General features: G+C 34.4%; 1 protein-coding gene and 1 long non-coding RNA gene across 14 annotated transcripts; both read left to right on the top strand.

The window, feature by feature from the left end:
- Positions 1–6,397: 6,397 nt before the first annotated feature.
- LOC112292543 (uncharacterized) lies at positions 6,398–10,346 on the top strand. Of its 13 annotated transcripts, none has more exons than XM_090256216.1 (6): positions 6,398–6,681; positions 7,553–7,589; positions 7,884–8,065; positions 8,397–8,479; positions 8,653–9,555; positions 9,687–10,346. In XM_090256216.1, exons 5-6 carry the CDS (start codon positions 8,655–8,657, stop codon positions 10,133–10,135), a joined length of 1,350 nt encoding a protein of 449 aa, XP_090112342.1. In that variant the 5' UTR covers positions 6,398–6,681; positions 7,553–7,589; positions 7,884–8,065; positions 8,397–8,479; positions 8,653–8,654; the 3' UTR covers positions 10,136–10,346. The 13 variants fall into 13 exon arrangements, with proteins under 13 accessions (XP_090112342.1, XP_090112338.1, XP_090112343.1 ...); XM_090256212.1 differs by having other exon boundaries at positions 8,392–8,479; XM_090256217.1 differs by having other exon boundaries at positions 7,553–7,718.
- Positions 10,347–22,229: 11,883 nt separating this feature from the next.
- On the top strand, positions 22,230–23,110 carry LOC149987705 (uncharacterized). The gene is made up of 2 exons (XR_016506556.1): positions 22,230–22,410; positions 22,588–23,110. It is a non-coding gene; the product is annotated as an uncharacterized LOC149987705 (long non-coding RNA).
- Positions 23,111–27,381: the final 4,271 nt, after the last annotated feature.

The following is a 27,381-nucleotide window of genomic DNA, read 5'->3' as shown; positions in this document are numbered from 1 at the left end:
TTGGTCTAGAAAACATCGAGTCTAATTATTGTATTGCTAAGTGATAGTGTAACATGAAGTTTTACTATAATATTTATTAAATAATATATAAAATCCATTTTAAAAAATAAAAGACATTGAATAAATTAATAACTTCATTTGAATTTTTAAACACTAACTTTACAAATATATCAATTCCATTTATACACTTTGGCTGGACATAATGTTTTTTAAAAAAACTTTAATAAAAGTACTTAATTTTATCTAATTTTCCAATTTAATACTTAATTTTAAAACAGCCATTAATTTAATATATATGTTTAGGTAGTCGATATAAGAATAATAATAATAATAAGAATAAGAATAATAAGAGCACAATATCCACAAGATATGATGGCTAAACATTTTCTATAAAGACTGTTGACTTGAACCACCAAATTTTATTTTAAACATAATATTTTTTGTGTGTATGTATATATATATATATATATATATATACACACTATAGCTTGTCTTTTGCATGTTTGAAGACGTTATTACAAACTCTTCTACATTTGAAGCCAGCTATATTTTGAGAAAAATCTCATGGTTTATTAACTGCAAAATAGCCATCAATAGAAACATCATGATCTGGATGTATTCTTAAAGTATGTTTTGATATTGAAATAATGGTAAGATATAATTTTAAATAAGCTTGAGCTTTCGATTCCAAATTTGGTTAGTGATTTACAATTAAAAAATATTATGTAATTTCTACATCTTGCATTTATTCATTCATTGCTGATGATGATACATACCAAAGTTTATAGTTCATCTAATAAATATTTTATGCATTGTAGCATCTATTTTAGAACACCATTTACTTTACAAAGATAAAATTTTCGAATTGTTGATAACATAAACAGAGTTTAGTATAATATCAACTTAAAAATATACAATCTACAATTTCTAGGATACTGTTGCATTTTGAAGAAAGTATAATAGTTTATTTTATAAAAATAAATGCAATAATTTAACATTTCTTTGTCCATATTAGCAAAATATTAAAATCATTACTGAGAACAATAAATATAAATTGATAAGTTAAAAAGATTTTTGCTTAATCTCAAGCATGGCAAGATTATCAAATGTGTACTTTATAATATAAGAAGTCTTCCAAGTCATAACACAAATGGTTTTAAATAAATTAAAATAAAAAAACACAAAGGTGGTATAATGAGTTTTTTCTTTTCTTTTCTTTTCTTTTCTTTTCTTATACTACTATATTTATAAATTTTTTAAATATTGTTATACTAAGTCCAATATTTAGTAAGACCAATTTTTTTTTAACTTTGTACAAATTTAAAAGTCTTGAAATACTTTTCAACATTTTAAGATATTTTGAAAAGACATTAACGTAGGGAGTTTAAAAGGAATCAAGCTCTATATTTGCAATATTTCTAACTTCAAATTATAAACTATTAATTACTTTAAAATGCTTCTTAAATGTTAGTCATGTTCATGGTTTTTCAAATACACCAGCTTACACAACAGTTTGAGATCAATTTGCAAAAGTTTGTAATACCTATTTACTACATTAACAAAAGTATGCATGAGCTAACTAGAAAATTTTAAGACAAAAACAATAAAATACAATCATTTTTAAATCACACAATTAATTAGAAAATGATCATTTCTAATAGTTTCAACTGAGATTTAAGTTGACTGAAGTATGAATTTCTAGCACCTATTCCAACATTTTCACCCACAACACTCATCTCACTATTTCCCAATTTACTTTGAATATACATTTCAGTCAAAGTTTCACACAGGAACAGAGAAAAACCAAGCAAGAGCTGACAACTATAATATGACAAAAAAATCAAAAAATAAAGGGCTGGGAACTAGTTCTGTAGAGAGAAACTGTAGCAAATGCAGCATCCCTGAGCAAACCCTAACCAATCCCACAATGCACCACAAAACACATTCACTATTTAGGGTTTAGAGTCCCTTTGTTCTTGTATTTTTTTTGTTTTTTTGCTCATGGAGAAAGAAAAAAAATTGATGGGTTGTGCTCATTAGGGTGAGGTGGTGAGGAAATGGACAGAGACAAGTAGAAAAATAAATAAAAATAAAAAAATAAAGGAAGCGAATGAGTGTGTGTAAGTGTGTGTGTCCTTGGGAAAGTGCCCCAACTACTACATGTGTAACTAACTTGCACCTGATTTTCCCAAACATATGGCCTTGTGCTTCCCTTTTGCATTTTGTATGGGGGGGCGGGGCTAGAGAGAGAGAGACAGCCCTAGTGTGAGCACAACTGTTCCGTAATTAGGGTACAACTTTGCCGTTTCCCAGGTTCAGGAGCTACTCTCCTCTCTCCTCCTCAAACAACCACATTGACCTTCTCTCCTGTCCGTACCCCAAAACAAATCATTCATCCAAACTGCATCCATCCACGCTAGCCAATGGGAACTTGGTGATTGATTGCCAATGCCACTACATGTGGTGCCCCCACATCTGTAGCAAGAAGGGCAAGAGGAGGGGGGGCTCCTTTTTGCCATGAGGGCCCCCTTAATGGTGGTGGTGGGAAGGGGTGGAGGCTTGACAGGGCCACTAGAGAATAGCCACCAGTAAGGACATGTAATGGAGCCCCATATAGAGGAAAATTCCTCGCCCCCGTGGATGGCATCTTGGAGCAGCTGTGTATCCATCCTAGTCAGCCTAAATCCACATTGTGGGGGAGTGAGCGTGGAAATTGTGGGGTATGTCCACATTGTCCACTCTCCCTTTCCAGATTCATTGAACTCGTGGTGGCTGGCTGACATGGTCCCATTCCCGATCTGGACATGTTGGATGCACAGAAGAACCACGTCATCATTCATCCACTGATGTCATCCTATACTCCCAACGCTCCTGTGGGGCCACACCATTTTCGTTGTATTTACAATTCCTCTTACATGAGCAAAATAGTGCAGCAACGAGGAGATTGACAAGTGCCCTGTGTGTCTACAAGTGGGTGAGGCCCAGTGGGGATTTTGTAGGTTTGTCATGAAATTACAAGAATGAGTTGATTAGCCAGGTGTTTAAATGTATTGTTTTTAATTTTGTTTGATCACAGGTTGTTTGGGGGATACTGAATTCTTGTGTGTGTGTGGAAGTTTTGTACGACACACACAAGCGTTGAGAATGGTGTGTTTGCTTGAGTGAATTTGAGCAACATTGCTACTGTGTACTGAAATTTGGAGTCAACTTTTTGAATTACTGTAGAATTTATTTTCTTGATTTAAGCTCAGGATAATTGACATCCAGAATGGTATCTTCAAAATCCACGTCACCTGATTTAAATGTGAGCATGAAAACTTGCACTTTGACACTGTTCATGACTCTGAATACAAACCACCTCCACAAGAATGATTTATCCATGCTAAGTCAATTCTCACATAAAATTTGCAAGTATATACGTATATATTTATATTCACATTAATGAACTGTTGTACATGCATATATATATATATATATATATAATATAGATGTATTTTGGTTAAAAAGCTCTCTTGTTTCAAGGACATGGAAATATTCTGGCATATGAAAACAATGCAGTGACAAAAAAAATTGGACAACTAGGTTGGGCAAAAGGCAAAATATAGAAAGAGTCCTTTGGTTTAGGATAATAAACTATGGCAAAGCATGTTGTAGGAAACACAGCAGAACAAATCCAAAAAAAGATCTCAAAGCAAAATCAAATTGGTGAAACAATTTTAGCAAACTAGCATGCACTAACGTAGGATCATCTATTAGTTCAAAACTCCACTCACCTTCCTGACAAAGGGTCTCTTTTGTACCTCAATATTTGTATAAAAAATTAATCCAGCAAAGGTGTCCACATCCTTACGTTTTTAAACATAAACATAAAACTAAAAAAACATCCAAAAGATATATTTTAATGATACATGGTACATTCATGTTGGCCTAAAAATTTGCAAACTCCCATCAAACTATCCCTCCGAACAACTTTTTGACAATTTTAAGCTCAAGACTTCCAGATCAGATAAGATACTGATTTCATACCAGTTTCAAGTATTTCCGAATCACAATTTCCCCTTTTGTATTATTATTAAAATCTACAGAAATCCACGTCCATACTGACGAAGACTGGTCATCCATCCACCCAACGTCCTTCATCCATCTGTTCCAGTCAAACGGATGCACTGGAAGATGGATGAAGTCCACCGCGGCCCCACATGCTGTTGTCACAGATATGATATAATCACGTGCTATTAATGGGACTTGCCCATCACCCACAAAGTTCTCATTTAGCGTCTGTCAGTGGGTTGCGAGCCCCCTCTGCCCATGATTCGATCACGACTTATATTACCTCATCCCCGAACCGACTTTCTGCCCGCCCGGGGCAGGGCAGCTTCTGTCGCAATAAAATGGGAAAAGACAGAAGGAAAAGAGCTCTCACTGCTTAACTAAATATGTAAGTTCTCGTCGAACCAGGGGCGGAAATATTATACGATTTCGCACACTGGGTTGGACGCCTGAAAATCAGATGGATCGAATTCTCCACGCCGCGTGATGAGCTCGGAACTGTGGTGGCAGGCTGGAGCGGCGTCCGACGCGCCGACGAAACGTCACTTCTGGTGGGAGACAAAATAAGAAAAGCCATGAAAGGAAAGGTGCAAGAGGGGAGGGGAGAGAGTGAGTGAGCGAGCAAGTGAGCAAGGGAATGATCGGGAAAAATGCCCCTGAGAATTCGATGCCGAAGGAGCAGCGAAAATGAGAGATTTGAGTTGTTCACAACAACGCCGGGGAAGGGAAGGAAGAACAAAACCCTGCCGATGATCAGAATCCGACTCTCAGTCTCGTTCCCAAGGGAACTGGCCCCCCCTCCCGTTTGTCGTCTTCCTCCCTCCCTGGGTGGGACATTCGTTGCCATCCATCGCCATTCGTGATGGATGAATGAATGTCTTTCGTATCATCGTTCATCCAAAATGACGAGTGCCAGTTCCACCCCTGCCCGCTTTGTCGCTTCCCTGGTGCTGCCCGGCTGCGGGATTGCCCTCCCAGGCCGTTGCTCCAAACCGACTAGCTGCCACACGCTGGTCGCTGTCTAAAGCAACACATATTTAATAAAGTTATATATATATATATATATAGATATATATGTGTGTGTGATTAATTTCAATTATATTTAAGATAAACCAGTACATGGTTTGGGAAATATAAAATCGAAAAGATTAAATTGAATCATTCTAAAACATAGAATAAGTAAATGTAAACACGATTACATAAAGCATGCTATTAAAACATGTTTCAAAGATTGAGCAATCAACATGTAATTCAGTTGTTATTGTTGTTATTGTTTACGGGTCTTTTATATAACATTGTAAGGAGACAAGTGTTTATGGATCTCTTGTATTAGGGGTCACTAATATTTTTCGAAAAAACACTTTAAGAATTTAGCATTGCCCTGTGTTATTTTTTTAAAAATAATCTGTTGATAGTATGTTCTGGGCTATTTATGTTTTTGGTAAAAATTTTACATATTTATAGAAATATATGTGGTTATGTAGCACATGAAAATATCCGTTTGATTACATATATATATATATATATATATATATACATGCATTCCGATTCCCAGTATTTTATAATCTGATATAATTTGAAGTGAGTCAACCTGATTAGATTTTATTTAATATAATATTGATATTTTAGTTTACAGATACATTTAATATTGAAATATATGTTTTCCAAATATCCGCTGTGCACCTCCAAGCTGTACATGAACCCCGGCTTGGGAGCGGGCAGCAGCATGGATGCCCCCCCAACTGCCCGATCCCTGTGACGGATGAAAGAGGATTCATCCAGAAGACACATTCGCTCGTGGTTTTGGATGTCTTCCCGAAGTAGTGTTCCGCCTCTTCCGGCATGTTGCACTGTTTCGGTAAAATCCTGGGTCGTTGAGGAAACATCATCGTACAAGTCGAGTTACTGCGGAGAATTAGGGATGCGTCATCTGTGGTCCCCAGCACACTAGCTTAGTTAATTCTGCAGGATTTGGAATGGTCAAGGGGTTTGTAACTGAGATTTGTAGCGTTTGAGATCTTTATGTCTAGATTCATGTTGCGAATGCCTTCGCGGCAACGCATTTCGCGTCAGAAATTTCCATTTTCGGGGACATTATCCACATTTGTAGAACCTAGAGAAAAGGGAGAACATAGGGAAGAAGATCTTAGCTATTTTTCCGCGCTTGAAACATTTTCCCTGAACTATATTTATAGCTAGAGTTGGGACAAGGGACCGATGATGATGCAGCCACCAGTTTTTAGTGCCCGCGCCTCGTTGCCAGACCAGCCAACAACGCGTCCTGGTATCAGAGATGATATTATAATAGTTCCTCTTTGGGCACCGACTTGCCTTCAAGAGCACAGCTAGCGGTGCCAGGATCTTGTTCTATCCCACTTCTGACTCTCGCCCGTGCCTTTACATCTCCCTGTCCCGGCCTATTCCTGCCCTCACTCGGTCTTCGAGATGATCTGAGCATACAGCTTGGATGCCAGTTGGAATTTGGAAGCATTGCGCACGAGTGAAATCTAGTTAGTTCTAGCCTTGAATATTGGACAGTAACAGTTGTTGGGTGAGGGAGCAACAAGCTCTAGTTGTTTGTGGATTGGTTGGTCGATCGATCAGCCTCGCGAAGACTTGTAGAGTCGCAAGGTATGATTCGGCTTCTCCATTCATGTTGTGATGATCCGATGAATTTAATTTAACTTAATTTTTTAATGTGATGAGGGTCGGCGCTAGGGAGTTGATTCTTAGATTGGAGGGATGCTCTTGTGTGTAGCACGCAGTTTTAGAAGCACATGGTTTGTGCTGTTGCACCGCTTTCCTTTGAAAGAGGCGTTCGTTGTTTTTTAAACGTGGCAAGGATCGTTGGAGTAGATCGAGTTGCTCGTAGCAGAGCAGTGAGTGATTTTGGAAGTCTGATGGAATCTTGCCGTCATTTACAGCTCTGCAACCACGGTTGGTTATTAGGAACTCGTCAGTTAGTTCTAACAAGGTGACAAATGAGAGGGGTTTAAACGGAACTGCCGCAATGTTTCTGCGCACTTGTGAACGTCGTCGTTTATTACCTGGCTTTTCTTTCGTTATGGAATGATTGATTAAGATCGTTGCAATTGAAATTCGTTCTCCTGTCTGCCAACAAGGTTTTTTCTAAACCGTGGAATTGCACGCCGCGGTCGCCACCGCTTGAGGGAAATAAAACACTCTGCTATAGTTTTGCGATGAAAGGGTTATGATTGAAGAAGACGCTGCAGTAGAATGGTTGTAGGATGTGAGTGAAGAGCCGCGAGATTTGAACAAATGAGCACAATGGAGGGAATAAAAATTCCAGGAAATTTCAGTAGATATTCTCGTAGATATTCTTTTGGAAATAGTTTGCAGTGGCAGGAAGTGCAGCTAAAAGATTTGGAACATGAGAGCATTCATTGGTTGTCCCATCTAGCAGTGTATGGATGTTCGATGGAACTTCAGTTAAGACACGTGCACTCTAAGCTCACGTAGAGTATTCTTTTCGGTTTTGTAGGTCGCGACGGCGATGCCAGATCCTAGTTGCCTTCGTGGTAAAATATTGATTAGGATTTCGATGACTTTAACTTGGTCATAAAATATCACCGAAAATTTTCCTTCCGACAGCAACGGTGTCGAAGTGCTTGGTCTGAATATTGTCCGTGTTTTTATGACGATCTGGGGTCCTCTTCTACATCCAAATCTCTGCAAGTTTAAGTCCTGCAGTTCAGAGTGCGCACGTTGTTCGGTGCGGGTTCGAATTTGAAACGTTTGGATGCAAATTGTTTTTAGGGATTTTGAGTCCACCTATTCGGGGATTCTGAATGGTCTTGGGAAAGGGCGTGCAGGTGAATTTATTGCTGAGTAACGCAACATAGAAAGTCATCCCAGTTTGTGCGCATGTTTGAGAAGTGATTCAGAGTTCAAGGATTGTCTAGAATGTGTGGTCAAGCCGTGGCTATTATGGATGGATCTGTGAGTGCTATCATGCAAAGTCACCGTGGCATCTCTCATGCGTATTATCCTTCAGGTAAATTTAACTTCCGAAATGCTTTGTTCATCTCTTCCTGCGATCGTCAGTTGAATCTTTGTGCCAGATTTATCATTCTAACGCAGTTTCTGCAGCTACATCACTTTTTGATCCCTACAGTCTACTACCCCATTTTGCTCAGATCCTCAAACATTATGTAGAGAAGCTATCGATAAGTATGGGTGAGCTGCAGTGTGGAAATTCGTTGTTTTTGTCGAACCCTCTTGGTTTCCAAATCGGGGATTTCTTGAACCGTAGCCGGTGAGAAAACCTTTGAAGAGACTTAGAAGGCATCGTTTAAATTTGGGCTTTACAATTTGGTGCAGGGCAGAGATAATTGGCACCCAGAAGGCATGGGGTAGAGTGGTGAGGGGACTATAGAATCTATTATTCTCTTTCATTTAACCAGGAAAGGTGAGTTCGAAAGGTGGTTACTTATTCTTTCTCTCTCACTCTTCCTCTCCAGTACCATCGAAGACACTTCTAAGGAAAATGTTTTAGATTGAATTTTAGTCGGTTAATTAATTTTTTAAACCTGGGCATATTAGTGGTCAAAGTGTCTGATCTTCTTACGTTGGTTGAATCAGGAATGGGGGCTGTGGATGAAGAAATCTCCGCGATGCTGCAGAGTGGCCATCATTCTTGCATTGGGCAAGGGTCTCTCGCTGGGGTGATGGCCCCTGCTGTGACGGCTGGACTCGATCATTTTCCTTACAATTTGTACAATCAAGGTGGTTACGTAGGTAACCATTCTCGACCCGTTTCGCAGATGCAGCGGTCTACAAGCATGCCAGGGGGAGGATTACGCGACGGGCCTACACATGTTGGGTCCCCTCCCCAGCACAGAGGATCTCCTCCGCAGAGTCGCCCTGCTTTCAATATGGAAGATAAATATGTTTTGGAATCCAGGAGTGAAGTGTTGGACGCAAGTATTCTGCGCAATGGCTCCAACTACGGCGTTGTCTACGAAAATTCCGTACCATCTTCGATGACTTTGTCTATGCCCGTGCTGCACCATTACCATTCAGCTCCTGCAAACTCGGTTTTGGCGGATACGAATGAGGAACAGATTGGCAACACCGTCATGTCTTCTATGTTCACTGGCGATGGACTCAATTCTATTACGGAGAACATGGATGTTGAACGTATGGGCAGTGGAAACTCCAACCCGAACGAGTTCGAACATTACCTGGCACCAGAGAACGATTTCAGTGGCCAAGCTGCGTTTCCTTCTCTTCGAAAAGAAGTGGGGACTCCTGATTCATTCGGGTCAACCAGTAAAAGCTCCAAGAATGGGTTATTCAGTCAAACCAGCTTACCGTCGGCTGGCTTGTCGCAGCTGAACTCAGCGGTGCAAGATAGGATGGCTGAAAACGGTTCAGGCAAGAGCAGCTCTCGTGATTCAGACGATAACAACCACCTCATCAACGGTTACACAGCATTGATATACACTCAAGAAGATTTTACCTGGAAGTCGCCTACAAGTCCAGGTAAGAATCGCAGCGTGCGTCCACATTCTTCATATGGTTCCAAAGATTCTATAGGTCTAAATTGATGTAACTTAATTACTTTTATACAATTTTCTTCACACATTCTCATCAATGTTTACTAATCTTGACAGCCAAGAGGCAACGGGGTCTAGACGGCGATAGCGAAACATCAAGTGGCTCAGCAGAGGGATCAACCTACCGCAACTGCCAACACAGCGGCCTAGTTCGTCACATGAGCCTGCCCTCAACAAACGGCGGTCCCAACAGCCCCGGCCTGGAGGATAACCACTACGGCGCCGTCCCCATGCGCACTCGTGCGAAGAGAGGCTGCGCCACGCATCCCCGCAGCATTGCAGAGCGCGTCCGCAGAACCAAGATCAGCGAACGCATGAAGCGGCTCCAGGACCTAGTGCCTAACATGGACAAGCAGACTAACACCTCCGACATGCTTGACGAGACCGTGGAATACGTGAAATCGCTCCAGCGAAAGGTGCAGGAGCTCAGCGATACTGTGGCGCGGCTTAAGGCTGACGCCTCGCAGAGAGCAAAAAATTCGAATAATAACAACTCAAGTAACTAGTTCGACGATATTCAGTCTAGTCTGGATAGATAGCCGTAGCTTACAAAGATTTCACCACAACGATTCGACGGTGTGATTCACCGCGCTCGAATCAATCTCGGAGAAGTTCGAGTGTAACATACTGCAGCAAGGAAGATGACGTTGAAACCTGGACACGGGTTAATCTAGGCAAATTAATACACCCACTATCAGAGTGCGAATTGAACGATCACTTTTATTTCACATCATCTAGGAGGATGCCGCCTCCACACAGGCCGCGAAGGGCCCCACACAGGGCGACACCCGCGGCAGTCGCGCTAAGGCCGGAGAGCACTGGATCATCGTCTGGGTTGATGGTCTTGTCTGCGTTGGAGAAAACAGATCAGATGTACACACTATAGAACAGATCCTGTTCAAGTGTAGTCGTGCCAGACCCGGCACCACCCCACCCACATATCCTCGCCTCGTCCACTCGCTACCTGTGTGGTGCAAGCCGCCCGCGCTCCAGCCTGCCGTGCCGCCTCTCCTCCTGCCCCCGTCTCCCCCCCTCTTTCTCTCTACCTCCCTTCCCACGTGTTCTCTGCCCTCTGCCCGCTCCCTCTCTCTCTCTCTCTCCCTCTCCCTCTTCCCACCACCCGCTTGGGCATTCCGACAGAGACTGTGCCGTCCACATTTTCGCACCGCGCCTGAGTGGCACCCGTCGTCGCAATGACCATGTTGCTGGCGCGCGCTATGCACACGCACGCTGTCCCGCCTTTGGGTGAGCTTCCCCCAATCAGCCACTGCTGCAATTCAGCATGCTGCCTCCTCTCCTCTTCACCTTCACCCCGGTCACGTCCAGATAGGCACCCAGTTTCGTAACACAATAGACTTCCAAGCTTTTGTGGCTCCACATTTCACGCACCAGCTCTTCTGGTTTGACCTGCTTGCACATGCTTTTGTTGCTGCCGCACTGGGTGTCACATGAGAAACTGTCGCATGCTGGGACTGTTGTGAGTTGATCTTGTGGGGACTTTTAGGTTCCAGTTGAAGCCGCTCTGTGCAACTTCTGTTCGAATTTTCCAGCGGTTCATCGTCGGCACCATCTTCAGAGCCTTGCGACGTCAGTCACGCAGGCTTCCCGGGCGGGTCTTCACGAATCTGCTGACGCCACTCACTTTTTTCTCACTTTGCCTGTGTGTGTTTGTGTTATTATTATTATTATTATTATTTATTTTCTCTCTTTTTGATTTGTGGGGCCAGCACACCTTCTCTTTTTCTGTGGTACTTTTCTTTCTCTTTACTTTTGTTTTGGAAAAAATGTGAACAAGTAGGATGTTGTGAAGGTTATGGCTTGCATTTTGTTTGAGGAATTTCCTATTGGTGTATGTGGGTGTGTGTATTTGTTTGTTTACACTATACACATACATAAATAAGGACATATATGTGTATGAGAATATGAATGTACGAGTTGCTAATTTTATCTATTTTATTTCGTATTTGTTTTTTTTCACTCGTGACTCCAAGTTTTGATGCAATGCCAAGTATAGCAGGGATTAGTTGGGATTACAATAGACGACACCACTGTTGAATCATGTTGTTGTAAAATGAATCTCTTCAAGTAAACATAGGATTTGTGGTTGCAATCTAAAGATTATAAAAGGAGCAAGTGAAATTAACTTGTGCAAAACTTGAATTCTTCTTGTCATGCACATATGCATGCATGAACATACACACACACATATACACACAAACACCAATACATACTCATTTACTTTGTTTTCTTTTTTTTCTTTTTTTTATATTCTTCTATTATTTATATATATATATATATATATATATATATATAATTATAATTTTTAATTTTCTATATGTCTTTTAATTCCCATTACTACATAAATAAATTGGTTTCGATTTTGTTGGCATTTGGATTTGCACATTCTTCTTTTATTGTTGCTTTAGTTCTTTTAAATTTCTTTTTTGTTTTTCACATGTTTCATCTTGCTTACATTTTGCTAATATATTGTTGTGGCTAACATTTGTAACCACCAACACTTGCTTAAAATGTAGAAAACCACTTTAGAGCTTTATATTGGAATCGAGATTAGAAATAACCAAGTCACCTATAATAGTCAAAACAAAGTGGAACATCACACCTTGTCAAGGAGGCATGACCTTTTCAATCGCTTCTTCTTTGATAGGATAAACAATGTACATACCATATTTTTATTAATTAATTTATATGGTTTCTATAACTCTTAGATTTATCTAGTTCTAATATGGTATTAGAGCAAAGCTTTGAAATAGTTTTTATAATACAAAACTTTAAAACACAATAGCTAAGATAAGAAAAAATGAAGTTTTATAAAAGATGCTTTATATAGAAAGTTTCTTTTTTTGACAATCTTTGATTTTCTTTATCTTAGTGTACATTGCCACAATTTCTATGTTGATATATTCCATTGATATCCAAAATCTATTATTTATTTAACATCCAACATCAATTTCCACCAATCTTTTGGATGTGATGTCTATAAAATATTCTTTGGCATGTCCAAATGAATATCTTAAATTTGGTTTTTAAAAATATTCTAATTGATATCCTTTTGATATCTTGTAAATATATATTTTTTTCTTAATACAAACTTTTAAGCTAGTTTGTTTAAACCCATTTTCACATTTTTGTTCTAACAACCACCACACTTTTTACAATCAAATCGTACCATGTCCAAAATCTCAAACCAAATATATAGGTGTTTTTTTTCCAAAATTAATATCAAACTACCTACAATAACACAATTCACAACACTATCACCATTGCTTGAATTTTGGATAAGTTTGTTTCTATAAATTATTCATGCAATTTCACATCTTTATCCTTGTCGTTGACATTTTATCTTCAGTTAAATTTATACAAGTAGTTGAAATTAAAGTTTGCATTTTAAACTTGATATCTTGATATTATAAAGTTTTCATATTTAAAGATCAAACTTATATCAAACTTTGAAATTTTTATGGCTAATATTTTAAAAATATTTTTAATTCAATTTACTTATTAAAAAATATTTTATAGAGTTTATTTAAATTTTGATATTAAAATAATTATTTAAATATTAATTAAATATCAATCATATATAAAAACTCTTATATCTTAAAATATTATATCTATAATTTATTATTAATAATAAAGATTTATTTATTTTGGGCATTGGTTTTAATTATTTATTTTATTTAAATATCCATATAAATTTTGAAATGCCTATAAATATGTTGTTTTATTTTTTTGTAATGTATTAATTTTGGATTTGCATGTAATTTAAGGAGCTAATATTTTTCTATATTAATTAATAAATTAAAGCTTATTTGAACCAAAACTTATTTTAATATAAATTTTTCTTCCTTCATACCACTTTCTAATTTGTTTTTGGTTTTGATGTTTTTTCTTCAATATCTGAAATACTAAATTTATAAAAACTTCTATATATTCATTTTATAAAATGGTGTATTGAAAATTTTATTGATTTATTCATAATTTCAAACTATATTTGAAAAGATTATTTGTTATGGAATAAAATGGCATAAATTATAATTGATTTATAATTGACTTGATATTTTTCTAAAAATAGAATAATATTTATTTTTTATTTTTTAAAGGATTTTTAAAAAGATCTAAATAATTTTTTTATGGTCTAATTTATAAAAAATATTTTTTTGACAAATCCATAATAATCTTTTAATAGCTAATATACAAAGCATTATCAAAATGATCATCAATCTTATTAATTTTTCTTTCTTAAACTTATCAACACATTTATATTTACTTCAATAATTACTTATATGATTAGGTAGAAATAGGTAAATATAGATTAATTTCATAAACTCTTTTAGTGAAGCTTCTTAAAAGCTTCATAAATGTAATTTTGACTTTAGATGTATTTGTAGGTCACAAACTTGGCCAACAAGTTAACCACATGTTGGTAGCTTGTGGAACAAGTTAACTCTGCATAATAGCTTGTGGAACAAGCTAACCATGTGGCGCATACATAAATAACTTGTGTTGCAAGTTAAGATATGTGGCTAGCAAAGTCAACATGTCTTGGAGGTCCTTTAAGACATCACCACATAGCTCCTAATTGAGAGTATATATAGAGGCAAAAATGAAGCCTTCTTCACTCTTGTCAATGCCGTTCTAGTCTTTAGTCTTGTTTCAAGACTTTTTAGTCTTCTTGTTTTTGGCAATAGCCATTATAGTTAATATTATATTATCTTTTGAATGACTGTCTAGTTCTCTTCAGTGACACAAGAGTTTATTGAAGATTCTCTTTCTTTGAAATTCATGTCCGTGATAGTTTGACAATAGTGCTAGTATACTGTTTTTGTCTTGTTTTAGAAGTGAGTGGATTACCCCACTTCTATTGTTGTGTTTTGAAGGTTGTGGACTACTTACCTTTTAAATTGAAAAAAATCTTGTTTTCTAACATTGATCTTTCTTTAAAGAGAGTGGATTACCTCTCTTTGTGGAAATTTTTATTAAAGGTTACAGATTACCCTTCTCTAATTTAATTTTTTGAATTTGTTTGAATTGCCTATGGAAGAAAAGATTATGGATGCTACACTTAGCAAAAGTGAGAATAGATTTGCAACTATTGTAGATCTTTATAAGCTTGTCAATACTCTTAGAGTAAAAATCTCACGTATTTCTAACGTGAATCATGGAGGTATTGCGCCTAGACATATGGGAGAAGTTCAGAGTCTATGGTAAGAAGTTGTATAATTGAAAGAAGTAGATCGATTTCACAACCAAATCTAGGAAGTTTTGCTTCTACAAATATGATGAGGATAAGGATTAGTATGCCTAAGAAGTTTGATGGAACAAGTTCAAAAGTTCGAGGATTTTTACAACAAGTCAAGCTCTATCTAACATTGTACTCTTTTCAATATCTTGATGGATTTTCTCAAGTTAGATTTATAGGTGCACTTCTATTAGGTAGTATTCTTTCTTGATTTGCTCCTTTAATTGAAAAAGATTTGTGACTCCTTTATGATTTGAATTCATTCCTAAAAGTATTTATGGCGATATTTGGAGAAAGTGATCAAGAATGAATAGCAGAGACCAAACTCTTATCTTTACGGCAAGGATCACAATCAGCCACTATATATGCTGTTGAATTTTAAAACCTTGCTTGTGATATGGATTGGAATGACAAAGCACTCATCAATCAATTTTGATATGGATTAAAGGATAGTGTCAAAGATTTGTTATTAACAATACTAAAAACAAAATCTTTGGAACAATTTATTGCTCAAGCTACTGCATGCAACAATCGATTATTTGAAAGGCATCAAGAATAAAGACTTGGCTAGAGAAAAATAAGTCAAGTAATGGCGATAGCTTCCAAGTTTTCTGAAACATATTTGCTAAGGCTAGAATCAATGCAAATTGATATGATACATTTTAAAACTCTCACAGAGCAAGAAAAGACTCGATGTTGCCAAGAAGATTTATGTTTATCCTATGGAGAAGCTAATCACACTGCTCAACATTGTCCAAAGAAGCAACGCAATTACAAAATGAGAAGCACAATTACTAAAGAAGATAATGTGTCGAAAAATGAGTTTTTCCAACTACAATAGGAATCATGTGGCTAGAATCATGTGCAACACCTAATAAAGGTCATATTCTCTCTTCAGACCCTTCACCTTGTTTTATAATAGATATGTATTTAGGACCTAAAAATCACAAAGTCTTTATCTTATTAGATTCAAGAGCCTCACCCTGTTTTATAGACGAAGATTTTGTCAAAAATCAAAAAATACCTTTAGTCAAAAAACTAAATCTATACATGTAGAAATCATAGATGGTCGTTTGTTGTCTTCTAGAAATGTTACCCATGAGACTGTTCCTTTAAATGTAACAATTAAAGATTATAAAAGCATTGTAATATTTAATGTAATAAGATCTCCCTTCAATCTAGTTATTTTAGGATTATTGTGGCTAGAAAAATATAACCCTCAAATAGATTGGATTTCTTGTAATCTTAACTTTTCTGATAGTATAATTCAAGATCAAGTTAGCGAAGTAGAAGTACAAAAGTCTAGTAGTTCGAAACCTATATTGGTAGGTGCGAGAGCTTTCATGCATGCTGCAAAAGAAGAATCATCTTTTGTTATATATGATATGCCTATTTCTAATGGTGAAAAAATACTAAAAGGTATTCTTATTTAATATAAAGAATTCGAAGATGTTTTAAAAAAGAAGAATGTAGATATTCTTTCATAGCATCGATCTTATGATTGTTCAATTGATTTACAAGAAGGAGCTCAACGACCATTCGGACCAATCTATAGCCTATCGTAGAATGAGTTAGTTGCATTAAAGAAATATATTGATAAAAACTTAAAAAAAGAACTTCATACATTATTCTAAATCCCTAGTCAAAGCTCCTATCTTATTTATGAAGAAGAAAGATGGATCTTTGCGGATGTGTGTAGATTATTGAAGACTCAATAAGATTACCATCAAGAATAGGTATCCTTTACCTTTGATTTCAGGACTTCTTGACGAATTCAATCAAGCAAAGATCTATACTAAAATAGATCTACAAGGAGCATACAACTTAGTTCGTATCAAAGAAAGAGATGAATAGAATACTGCTTTTTGAACTAGGTATGGATATTTTGAATATAATGTTATGTCTTTTGGGCTCACAAATGCACTGGCCGCTTTTCAACATCTTATGAATGATGTTTTTCATGAATTTTTAGATGATTTTATCATTTACTATTTAGACAACATTCTAATCTATTCTAAGAACATAGAAGAATATGAACTTCATGTTTGTCATGGATTACAGAAACTTAGAGATGTAGGATTATATGCCAAGTTGGAAAAGTGTGTATTCTACATTACTCAAGTTGAATTTTTAAGATACATCATTTCCAATGAAGGCCTTATGATGGATTCCAAGAAGATCCAAACTATCATAGATTGAAAGATTCTAAGAAGGTCCAAACTATCATAGATTGAAAGATTCCAAGAATAGTCTGAGATGTGCAATGCTTTTTAGGCTTTGTTAATTACTACCGAATCTTCATCAAGAACTTTTCTGAAGTTGCAGCTCCACTTACATGTTTGACTTGCAAAGACAAACTTGAGTGAAATAAAGAAGCAAAAGCATCATTAGATGCTTTAAAGAAAGAATTTACTTTTGCACCAATTTTATATCCCACCAACTTTTTTAAGGTATTTTTTTATGAAAATAGACACGTGAGACATTACTTTGGGTGCTATGTTGTTACAAATGGAAACAGATGATAAACTCCATCCAGTAGCTTTTCATTCCAAGAAATTTTCACTAGTCGAGATTAATTATGAGATCCATGACAAAGAGCTCTTTGCAATCATGGATTCATTTCAAGAATGGCATCATTAATTAGAAGCCGCTTCAAGTCCAGTTATTGTATTTATGATGTCGTATTATGACATACTTATATGATAAACATATGACTAAAAATAAAATTTTAATTAATATTCTATTATATTAATTAAATAAAAATTCAAAATATTTTAATAAGGCTTTTATGAAAGTCTCTTAGTCTATTTTCTTATCTCAATAGCATGTAAATAAAAGTTACTTAGTATTTTTACCTTCTAAGATATAAAAACTCTTTTATTGCCTTAGAAAAGCCATAAATTATTAAAATCAAGATAGAAGAGGTAAATGGTTGGTATGGTTGATACTAGGATTAAATTGAAGGTGGGATTGGGCTAAAAAATCCTTAAGATAGATTAGATTGATACCCGAGGATTAATTGTTTGTAAGGCAGGGTTGAAATCAGACCTTTGGTCACTAAAACAACTACCTAGGACAAATTAGAGAGGCATTCAAAGATAGGAGATTAGGGTTTGAGAGCTAACTTAAAGTTCTTTTTAAGAGCATAAGGATTTTTTTTTGAAGGATTTTGAAGATTGGATAATTATTGTTCAAAATCAAGGTTTGTATTGGTGATTTGGGTTTTATATAATATAACTAGGGCTAGTAATTTTGGCTAATTCGCATAATTTGTATAACATCTATGGTTCAAAATTTAATATTGTTTGGATTATTAGGTGTGTTAAGTGTATACAAAATTTTGTAATAATCTAATAGTGTGGTTGAGAGATATTTGGTTTTTAGCATGAGAAGATTTTGGAAGTTGGTAGTTTGAGGTTGGATAGGATTTTTGTGATATCTAGAGATCTACATGTTAGATCAAAGTGAAATTTGGCATAGTATTGAAGGACTTAAGGATCAAGCTACACACCAATTTTGAATAGAAGTTAATTGTTGGAGAAGGAGAAATCACTGCTGGGATTTTTGCTTCACTTTTCAAGTTGGCGACTGAGTGACATTAGTGCAATTTTTGGAGGTTTTTTCACAATTTGTAAGTTAGATTGGATTAAAAAAATTTGAGCATATAGAAGATTTATATTGACAATTGCATGTAAAATTTCACATCAAGTAGATAGTCAAATTAGAAGTTACAACTTGTTAAAGCTCACTAATTAGGATTGAGGTTTATAAGAAAAATCTAAATTTCTTAAATATAAAAGTAATAAGGTGATTGAGGTTTATGTGTGATCAAGGCTACTAAAAAGATTATTTTTTAACACTTTTGAATTGAAATTTGGATTATATTCTCGTCATATGGATGAAATTTATTAGGATTTCTTGGATACTTGTAAAACACAACCTTATCTTCCACAGCTAGGTGCTCAGTGCATTCCTAAACAAGACAATACGTAATATAACAACAAATTATAATAACCTCAAGTACTTCATGTCAACATGTATTTTGAATCATCGTCAAGTCCATTGGAGCATGTCTTTATCAAGCTTTAATTTTAAGATCACTTATCGAGCCAAAAAACAACAAGGTCTATCAAACGTCTTTTCTAGACGTTCTTATCTTACACTAAAAGAAGGAGATGCATCTTTTAATCAACAAAGAATGATTCTCTTGAAGCCCGAGCATTTTCATCTTCAAAAAATAAAATCAACATTGATTATTGATTCAACCTTTATTAAGTAAATCCAATTAAATATATCTTGTGATTCTCTTGTTCATGATATCAAAAATCTTTCTTCTAAGTTTCATGATATTTCAAAGTTCAAGTTTAAAAACATTCTCTATTTCAAAAGATGCCTATATGTTCCAAAAAGAGAAGCATGTTTATGTGTTCTTCAAGCACGTCATGACTTTCTAGTAATAGGACATTTTAGATACAACAAGACTTTAGAGCTTATATCTAGAGATTTTTGGTGGCCACAAATGTGAAAGGCAATAAAAGACTTTGTACAATTATGTAATACTTATTCAAGATTTAAAACTCCTCGCCATAGATCTTATGAACTTCTTCAACCATTACCAATTCCAAAACAACCATGGTTGGATAACTCTTTTGTCATTTGTAAAGTTTGCATACAATAATTTAGTACTTTCTTCTACTCAACAAACACCTTTTTTTTTTGCCAATTATGGTTATTATTCATGACTTGATACTTTTGACTTTTTAAAAGTTGATAATCCTGTGGCAAAAGATTTAGCAAATTATTTGTCAGAGCTACATGCAACAATGAAGATACAATTAAAAAAAAACTCAAGAATGGCAAAAGACTAACGTAGATGCATATCGCAAGGAATAACTACAATTCAATATAGGTGACAAGGTATGGTTACTTCGTTGCAATATGAAGTCTACTTGTCCTTGTGATAAGTTGAACTATTGTACGTTGGGACCTTTTTCTATTTGTGAACAAATCAATCCCGTTGCTTATCAATTATATCTATCGAAGTCTATGAAGATCCATCCTATATTTCACATCTCCCTTCTTAAGCCATATAAGACAATGAATATTTTGGAAAGAAGACAAATACCACCTCCTCCTATAGAAGTAGATAATAATCAAGAACTTAAGGTAGAAGAAGTCTTAGAACGAAGGCGGTGTTGAAATAGGTTGGAATATCTTGTTCATTGATGCAGATATGATATTAGTGAACACATATGGCAGCCATCAAAGAAACTTGCAAATACAGCAAAGAAAGTTGAAGCTTTTTATTAACAAAATCCATCAAAACCAAGATAAAGAATAGCAAATCTTTGCTATAAAAGAAACAAGATCAAAGGAAGATAACATTCTACCTTCTATCTTTTTTTGTAGCTTATTTGTATTTGTGATGCTCAGGAGATAGAGAAACAACAACTAGCAAATTCATCTCAAGAGCTTTCATTTGCGGACTTACCAGATGAAACATTGCATTTGTCACAACCTTGAAGACAACGAAATCTAGATGAAGATCCTCAAGAAGGACATGTCCTTCCTTGAATAGATGGCGAGATACAATGTGTTTAGTATCACGACTTTAGAAGAGACTCTCACTATTTGGTGATTTTATTAGAGGTATGAACAACTTCTCATGGTATTCCAAATGTTTTAATTGAAGGAAGTTACGAAGGCCTCAACAATAACCAAATAACAGGGAAGTCTTCTCGCCCTCATATAGGACACTATCAATGGTTGAGAGGACCTATCAACCATCTTCAAAGAAAGCAAAGATCAGAGTATGTGGCAAGTACAATTTGTTGCATATTGGACTTCCTCAACATATAAAGACAGCTCCTCATAGAACTCATTCTTAGAAGAGAAAATAATGTCATGGACATATTCATTCACTTCAGTAATTACTTATATGATTAGATAGAAGTAGGTAAATATAGATTAATTTCATAAAGTCTTTTAGTAAAGCTTCTTAAAAGCTTCATAAACATGGTTTTGACTTTAGATATGTTTGTAGGTCAGAAATTTGACAAAAAAATTAACCACATGTTGATAGCTTGTGGAACAAGCTAACCATGTGGCACATACATAGATAACTTGTCTTGCAAGTTAAGACATGTAGTTAGCAAAGTCAACATATTTTGGAGGTCCTATAGGACATTGCCACGTAGCTCTAGTGAAGAGTATATATAGAGGCAAGCGTGAAGCCTTCTTCACTCTTGTCAACGCCGTTCTAGTCTTTATTCTTGTTTCAAGACTTTCTAGTTTTTTTTTTTTTTTTTTTTTTTTTTTTTTTTTTTTTTTTGGCTATAGCCATTATAATTAATATTACATTACCTTTTGAGTGACTTTCTAGTCTTCTTGAGTGACACAAGAGAATATCGAGGATTTTCTTTCTTTGAAATTCATGTCCTTGTCAAGAACACAAAAGAGCATGAATTTTATATTTTTCATATATTATAAAAACTAAGAGATGCAAGATTATACACTGTTGTGATATAACATGACTAATAAATAAAAATATATATATATATAATATTATAGAAGATCTTATTTTAAAATATTACAGTAAATTATCTTTTAAATATAATAAAATTAAAAGATGCTAATATTACCTTTTTATAAAATAGGCTTCTAATTACTTTGTAGGTCCATAAATAAGATAAAATCAAGTAGATTGAAAAATTAAATGACATAAATATGTGTAAGAAAGAATTAAGAGTAGATTTAAGCAAATTTACCTCAAAAAGCTAAGAATTGATACTTGTAAGTCACTAAATTGACTCACTTGAGTATTTAGTATAAAAAATATACTTATTGTGCTTAAAATCATAGATTTGGTTAGTCAATAGTAGATTTTTTAGGAAAAAAAAGAAAATAGATTGCTCATAGCAAATATACACCCTAGAGGTAGAATTTATTAAGACAAAATTCCATGATGAATTGGTTATTTTGTAGTTACATTAAATGATGGCAAATGGGAGTAGCCTTCATTGTCAAAAGAAAAAAAAAAGAAAAATCTATTTTAGTAATAGTTCTTAAATATATATATATTTAAAAAAATATATATAAAATAAAATAAAACAAAAAGATCAAAAGAGTAGAAAAAAATAGAGAATAGAAGAGAAGAAGGAAAAAAGACAGAAGAAGGAAAGAAGGACAGAAGAAAAAAAAGAAAAAAGAAGGAAGAAAAAAGAAAGAAGGAAATAAAAAATAAATTAAAAGGTGATCAAGAAGGCGAGAGGCTGCCGCCATTCGGAGGCAGCCTCCTCATCGATAGGGGTCTGGTCGTGGGATTCCTCACTCTTTTATTTGTTGGTGTTTTCTTTGTGCAAAAGAGAAGCTCCGCATCAATCGAGATTGCGGCCAAGAATCTCCATCTCTTCCTGTGTAGTACGAGCAGCTTGGAGGTTGGGTTTTTGGTTGCAGCATCAAGGACTATGCAGTGACGAACTGTGCCTCATTGAGTAGAGCCGTATTAAGCAAATAGAAGCGACGGTACTAAATTTCAGGCTTCGCCTATTACAAGCTCTATTGATTGTTTTCTCTTGTGTTTGCGACTAGATTGGTCTTCGACAAGGGCAGCTAGAAGTGGAACCTTCTTCCGTTCCATGTTCAAGTACATTTTTTTTAATTTTTTTTAATTTTTTTTTTGGTGGTTTGTGTATTTGGAAGAAGCTACGAAGATGGAGTAGCTGCTATTGCAGCGGTGTGCTAGCAGTGGACTGCCAGTGGTGTTTTTTTTCTCGTTGACGGCTCTGTAGTAGGAGCGTCAAATCTGATTTTCATGAACTCTAGGCGCTCTGAATCAGTGTCTTCCTGCTCCTAAATGAGGTGCTGTGATGCAACGCTCTCTTGCGAAAGCGGTGTTGTTTGCTATGGTGCAGCAGTGGACTGGAAAGAGGGTGCTCTTGCATGGTGTGCGGAGAGTCACCTAGCACAGTTCTTTATTTTCTAGGAAGTCTTCCTTGAGCTTGCTTGAGCAGTTGTTGTTGGAGTTATTGTCAACAACTGGGATAAGTAAGACAATGCAGTAGCAACAACAATGTACGACGAGGAGCTCCAAAAATTGGGAAGATCTAGAAGGTTGTTGTTGTTGACTGTCTGCCATAGCACAGCATCACTGAGCATCTAGACAGCTTGGATTCTTCCTCCCATTTGTTGATTACGATTCAGCGGTGCTGATCAATTTTGTGCTGTTCTTGTCTATTTTTGCGTGTTTTTTGTAACAACGGAAGCGATTCTCGGTTGAAGGGTGCTAAACATTGCTTGATTTGAAGAGACGTCACTTTTTTGTTATTTGCACTGCTTTTGGTATCTTGGCGTGGAAGTTCAATTTTCTACATTCAGTTCTTCTTGCGGCTGCGGTGGCGAGCTTGTGGTTGGCGGTGGTAGTTTTTCAATAATTCTAAGATGTTGGGCAGAAGGGTTCTGCTAATACTAGTGTTGCGGCTCTGCTTGATTGCGTGCGGCGGTCAAGGAACTACTTCCTAGTCCTCAATAGTTCAAAATTTTAGTTGGCAGTGATTCTCTCAAAGTCTGCAAAAGTAGACCCAGAAGGGTGTTGTCGAGTGGTTTTTTTGCTGGTCTGTATTTGTGTTCCTATTCCGTTGCTATTGCATCACCAGTGGAGGCAACAATGACATCGTCGCTGTTGGTGCTTGGTGTGGGGTGTGATTCATCTCCAACCAATTACACTAGGTTACAAAGGAGAAACATTAATAGTCAGGAAGGCGCTTGATTCAAGGATCAACAGCTCAATTGCTCTATTCCGTCAAGAGAGCTCGCACCTCCAGGATGAGGGTCGAGAATTGCTAGTCCAGGAGCAGTCAAGGATCTTCTTGACTACCATCATCCTGTGATCAATTCAAGTCATTTATAAAAGATCTACAATTTTATAAGGAAAAAAAATTGTTATTGGACGTATATATTTGGAAAAATATATATACTTATATAATAAATTAGATTAGAACTAAGTTAAAAATGGATGGTTATTTATTTCTTAAATCAAAAATTAAATAAAGGATGAATTATTTGAACATGGATAGAATTTAAACATGGATGAATGACAAATTATTCATAGATGAAAAGTTATTCATGAATAATTTTTAATTTTTTAATTTTTTAATTTTAATTTTAATTTATTATGAATTTTAATTAAATAAAATACAAATAAAATAAAATAATAAAAAAAAATCATATTAAGAATTAGTAGAAGGAATTTCTTTGGATATGCATTTTTGTAAGTAATTTGTTATTGTAATTGTGGATTGGTAATAGAAATTATACTTAACTACTTAGATGAATTATGAGTTTTAAGTATTAATTGATTAAGATTTAAATAAGAATTTAAATTTTAAAATTGATTAACTTATTGTGATTTAGAATAAACTTCCAATTAGTAGAGGTTTATTTTAGCTCACAATATCCAAAGATAACATGTTATCAATCTTAGTCAAAATAGATCCCAAGGCACAAAACCATGCACCTATGGTAACTCCGAGGTTCTTTGGTAGATCAATGAATGGAATTTGAGAACAAACTTGAGAATAGATTTTTAGGAATATGTTTCATGTTGTTTGAATCAATATTGAGATTTTGAGAGATTGTTAAAATTAGTGATGTTCTTGGTGGCATTAGAATTTGAATAACAAAAATATGTTTACAAATTTGAAGATTTCTTAAGTTTTGTGGTGTATATACAAGTGAAATTTTGGCACTATGTTGGTGTGCTAGTTACAAATGTATATGCAAATTTTGAGATCAATAAAATAAGTAGATTAAATCATATGAAGGGTTTTTGTGGATTGAAGTCTTAGAAATTGAAGTTTGAGAGTTAATGAGTGTTTCTAAGATCTTTAGGAACTTATTACTTGGATTAAAGTGTAATTTTTTTTTATATAGATACTAAATTTAATTTTCAAAATTTATGTGAAATTTGAAAGCAATTCAATAGTTCCAAAAAGAGATATTGGCGCTAGAAGTTTAACATTAAGGTTGGAATAGGAAGCTATCCAACACCTAATTAAATTATCTTGTATTTCTTTCAATTGGTAAGTGCAATTGATTTCATCTTTCATCAACTTGTTTCTAACTAAAGTTTTAAGAAGTATGCAAATCTTAAGTTGATATCAATGGTTTGATCATTAGTTGTTGAAGTTCCATTTTTCTATATGATTTATTAAGAGTTTATTTAATATCTAGGATTTAATTAGGATTTAGTTTAGAATTTGGTCTAGGATTTGCTTAGGATTTGGTTTAAAATTTGGCTAGGATTTGTCTATAGTTTAGGATTTCATTAGGATTTTATTAGGATTTGATTAAGATTCAATTAGAGTTTAAATTAGAATTGTATTATAATTTTATTTTTAATATTTCTTTAGGATTTTGTATATTTCTTTTATGTTTTTTTTTTTTTAAATTTTATTTCAATAAAGTATAGTTTAATTGGATTATTAGGGATTATTTGAAGTTTATTTAAGACTCTATTAGACTTGATAGAATTGTTGTTGCATTGTTACTTACCTTCTATAGTTAGGTATTTGGTACAATCTCAAGCAAGAATATATATAATACAACAACATTTAGATGAAAAAATATATATTTTATACTACTCAAGTTGACTTTTCATCATACATCATTTCAAACAATAGTCTTATGATGGATTCTAAGAAGATCCAAACTATCATACATTAAAATATTTCAAAAACAATCAAAGATGTTTAATGTTTTTTGAAATTTGTCAATTATTATTAAAACTTCATCAAAAACTTTTCTCAAGTTGCAATCCTTTTTACACATTTGACAAGTAAAGACAAACTTTAGTGGAGCAAAGAAGCTAAAGCATTTTTTGAAGCCTTAAAGATAGCAATTATTATTATACCAATCTTGTATCATCTCAACTTTTTAAAGCCATTTTTCATAGAAATAGATGCATTAGACTTTGCTATGAGTACTATTCTGTCACAAATGGGAGTAGATGACAAGCTCTACTTGATAGCTTTTCATTCCAAGAAATTTTTAGCAACTGAGATTAACTATGAGATCTATAACAAAGAGTTTCTTGCAATCATGGATTCATTTCAAGAATGGCATCATTATCTAGAAAGCACTTCTCATCCAATCATCATATATATGAATCACAAGAAACTCAAGTATTTTATGTTAGCATGTATTTTGAATCATTGCCAAGCTTATTGAAGCATGTCTTTATGAAGATTTGATTTCAAGATTACTTATCAATTTAAAAACAACAAGATTATGAGATATCTTTTTTAGATGTTTGTATCTTATACCAAAAGAAGGAGATGCACCTTTTGATTAACAAAGAATGATCTTCTTAAATCTAGAGCATTTTCACCTTTGAGCAATAAAATCAATATTAACTATTGATTTAATTTTTATTAAATAAATTCAATCAAGTATGTCCTTTAATCTTCTTATTTATAATGTCAAAAATAATTCTTCTAAATCTCATAATACTTCTAAGTTTGTATTCAAGAATAATCTATTCTACTTTGAGGGAAAATTTCATATTCCAAAAAGTAAAGTATAATTACGTATTCTTTAGGTTTATCATGTTTTTTTAGCATCCAAATATTTTAGATATAATAAGCCTTTAGAATTAATATCAAGAGATTTTTGGTGGCCTCAAATATAAAAGGTAGTTAAAGACTTTATACAATCATGTGATATTTGTTCAAGATCAAAAACTCCTTGTTATCGACCTTATAGAATTTTTTAGCCATTACCTATTTTGAAGTAATCATTGTCTTCTGTTTCTATAGATTTTATCATAGAAATTTTAGTCTAAAGTTTGTATGATTTTATATTTGTGATAGTAGATAGTTTTACCAAGATGTTACATTTTGTACCATATACAAAATATATCATAAGTGAAGAAACAGTTAAGCTTTTTTTTGACAACATCTATTGTTATCGTGGATTATTCAAAGATATTATATTAGATAGGAGGACTTAATTTGTATCAAGTTTTTATAAAATCTTTTTTAAAATTCTAAAGATAGATATAAAACTCTCTTTGGCTTTTTATCCTCAAATTTATAGATAAAAAAAATAGATGAATCAAGTTTTGGAGAAGTATTTGAGATGTACCATCATCTATCATTAAGATGATTAGATAACTCTTTTGCCATTGGTAGAAATTGTGTACAATAATTTGGTATATTCTTTTACTCAACAAACACCTTCATCAATTATGATTATTATCTATAACTTGATATTTTTTACTTTTCAAAAGTTGATAATCATGTAGCAAAAGATTTGATAAATTATTTGACATAGCTATATGCAACAATTAAGATACAGTTAAAAAAAACTCAAGAATGACAAAAGATTAATACCGATGCTTATCATAAGAAACAATCATAATTCATTGTAGGTGACAAAGTATGGCTACTTTGTTGCAATATCAAGACTACTCATCCTTATGAAAAGTCGAACTATCAT

The sequence above is a fragment of the Physcomitrium patens genome, chromosome 15 (genome assembly GCF_059467195.1).
Source record: "Physcomitrium patens ecotype Gransden chromosome 15, ASM5946719v1, whole genome shotgun sequence".
Classification (NCBI taxonomy): Eukaryota; Viridiplantae; Streptophyta; class Bryopsida; order Funariales; family Funariaceae; genus Physcomitrium; species Physcomitrium patens.
The sequence above is the reverse complement of the archived record's forward strand: the minus strand, read 5'-3'. Positions and strand labels throughout refer to the sequence as shown.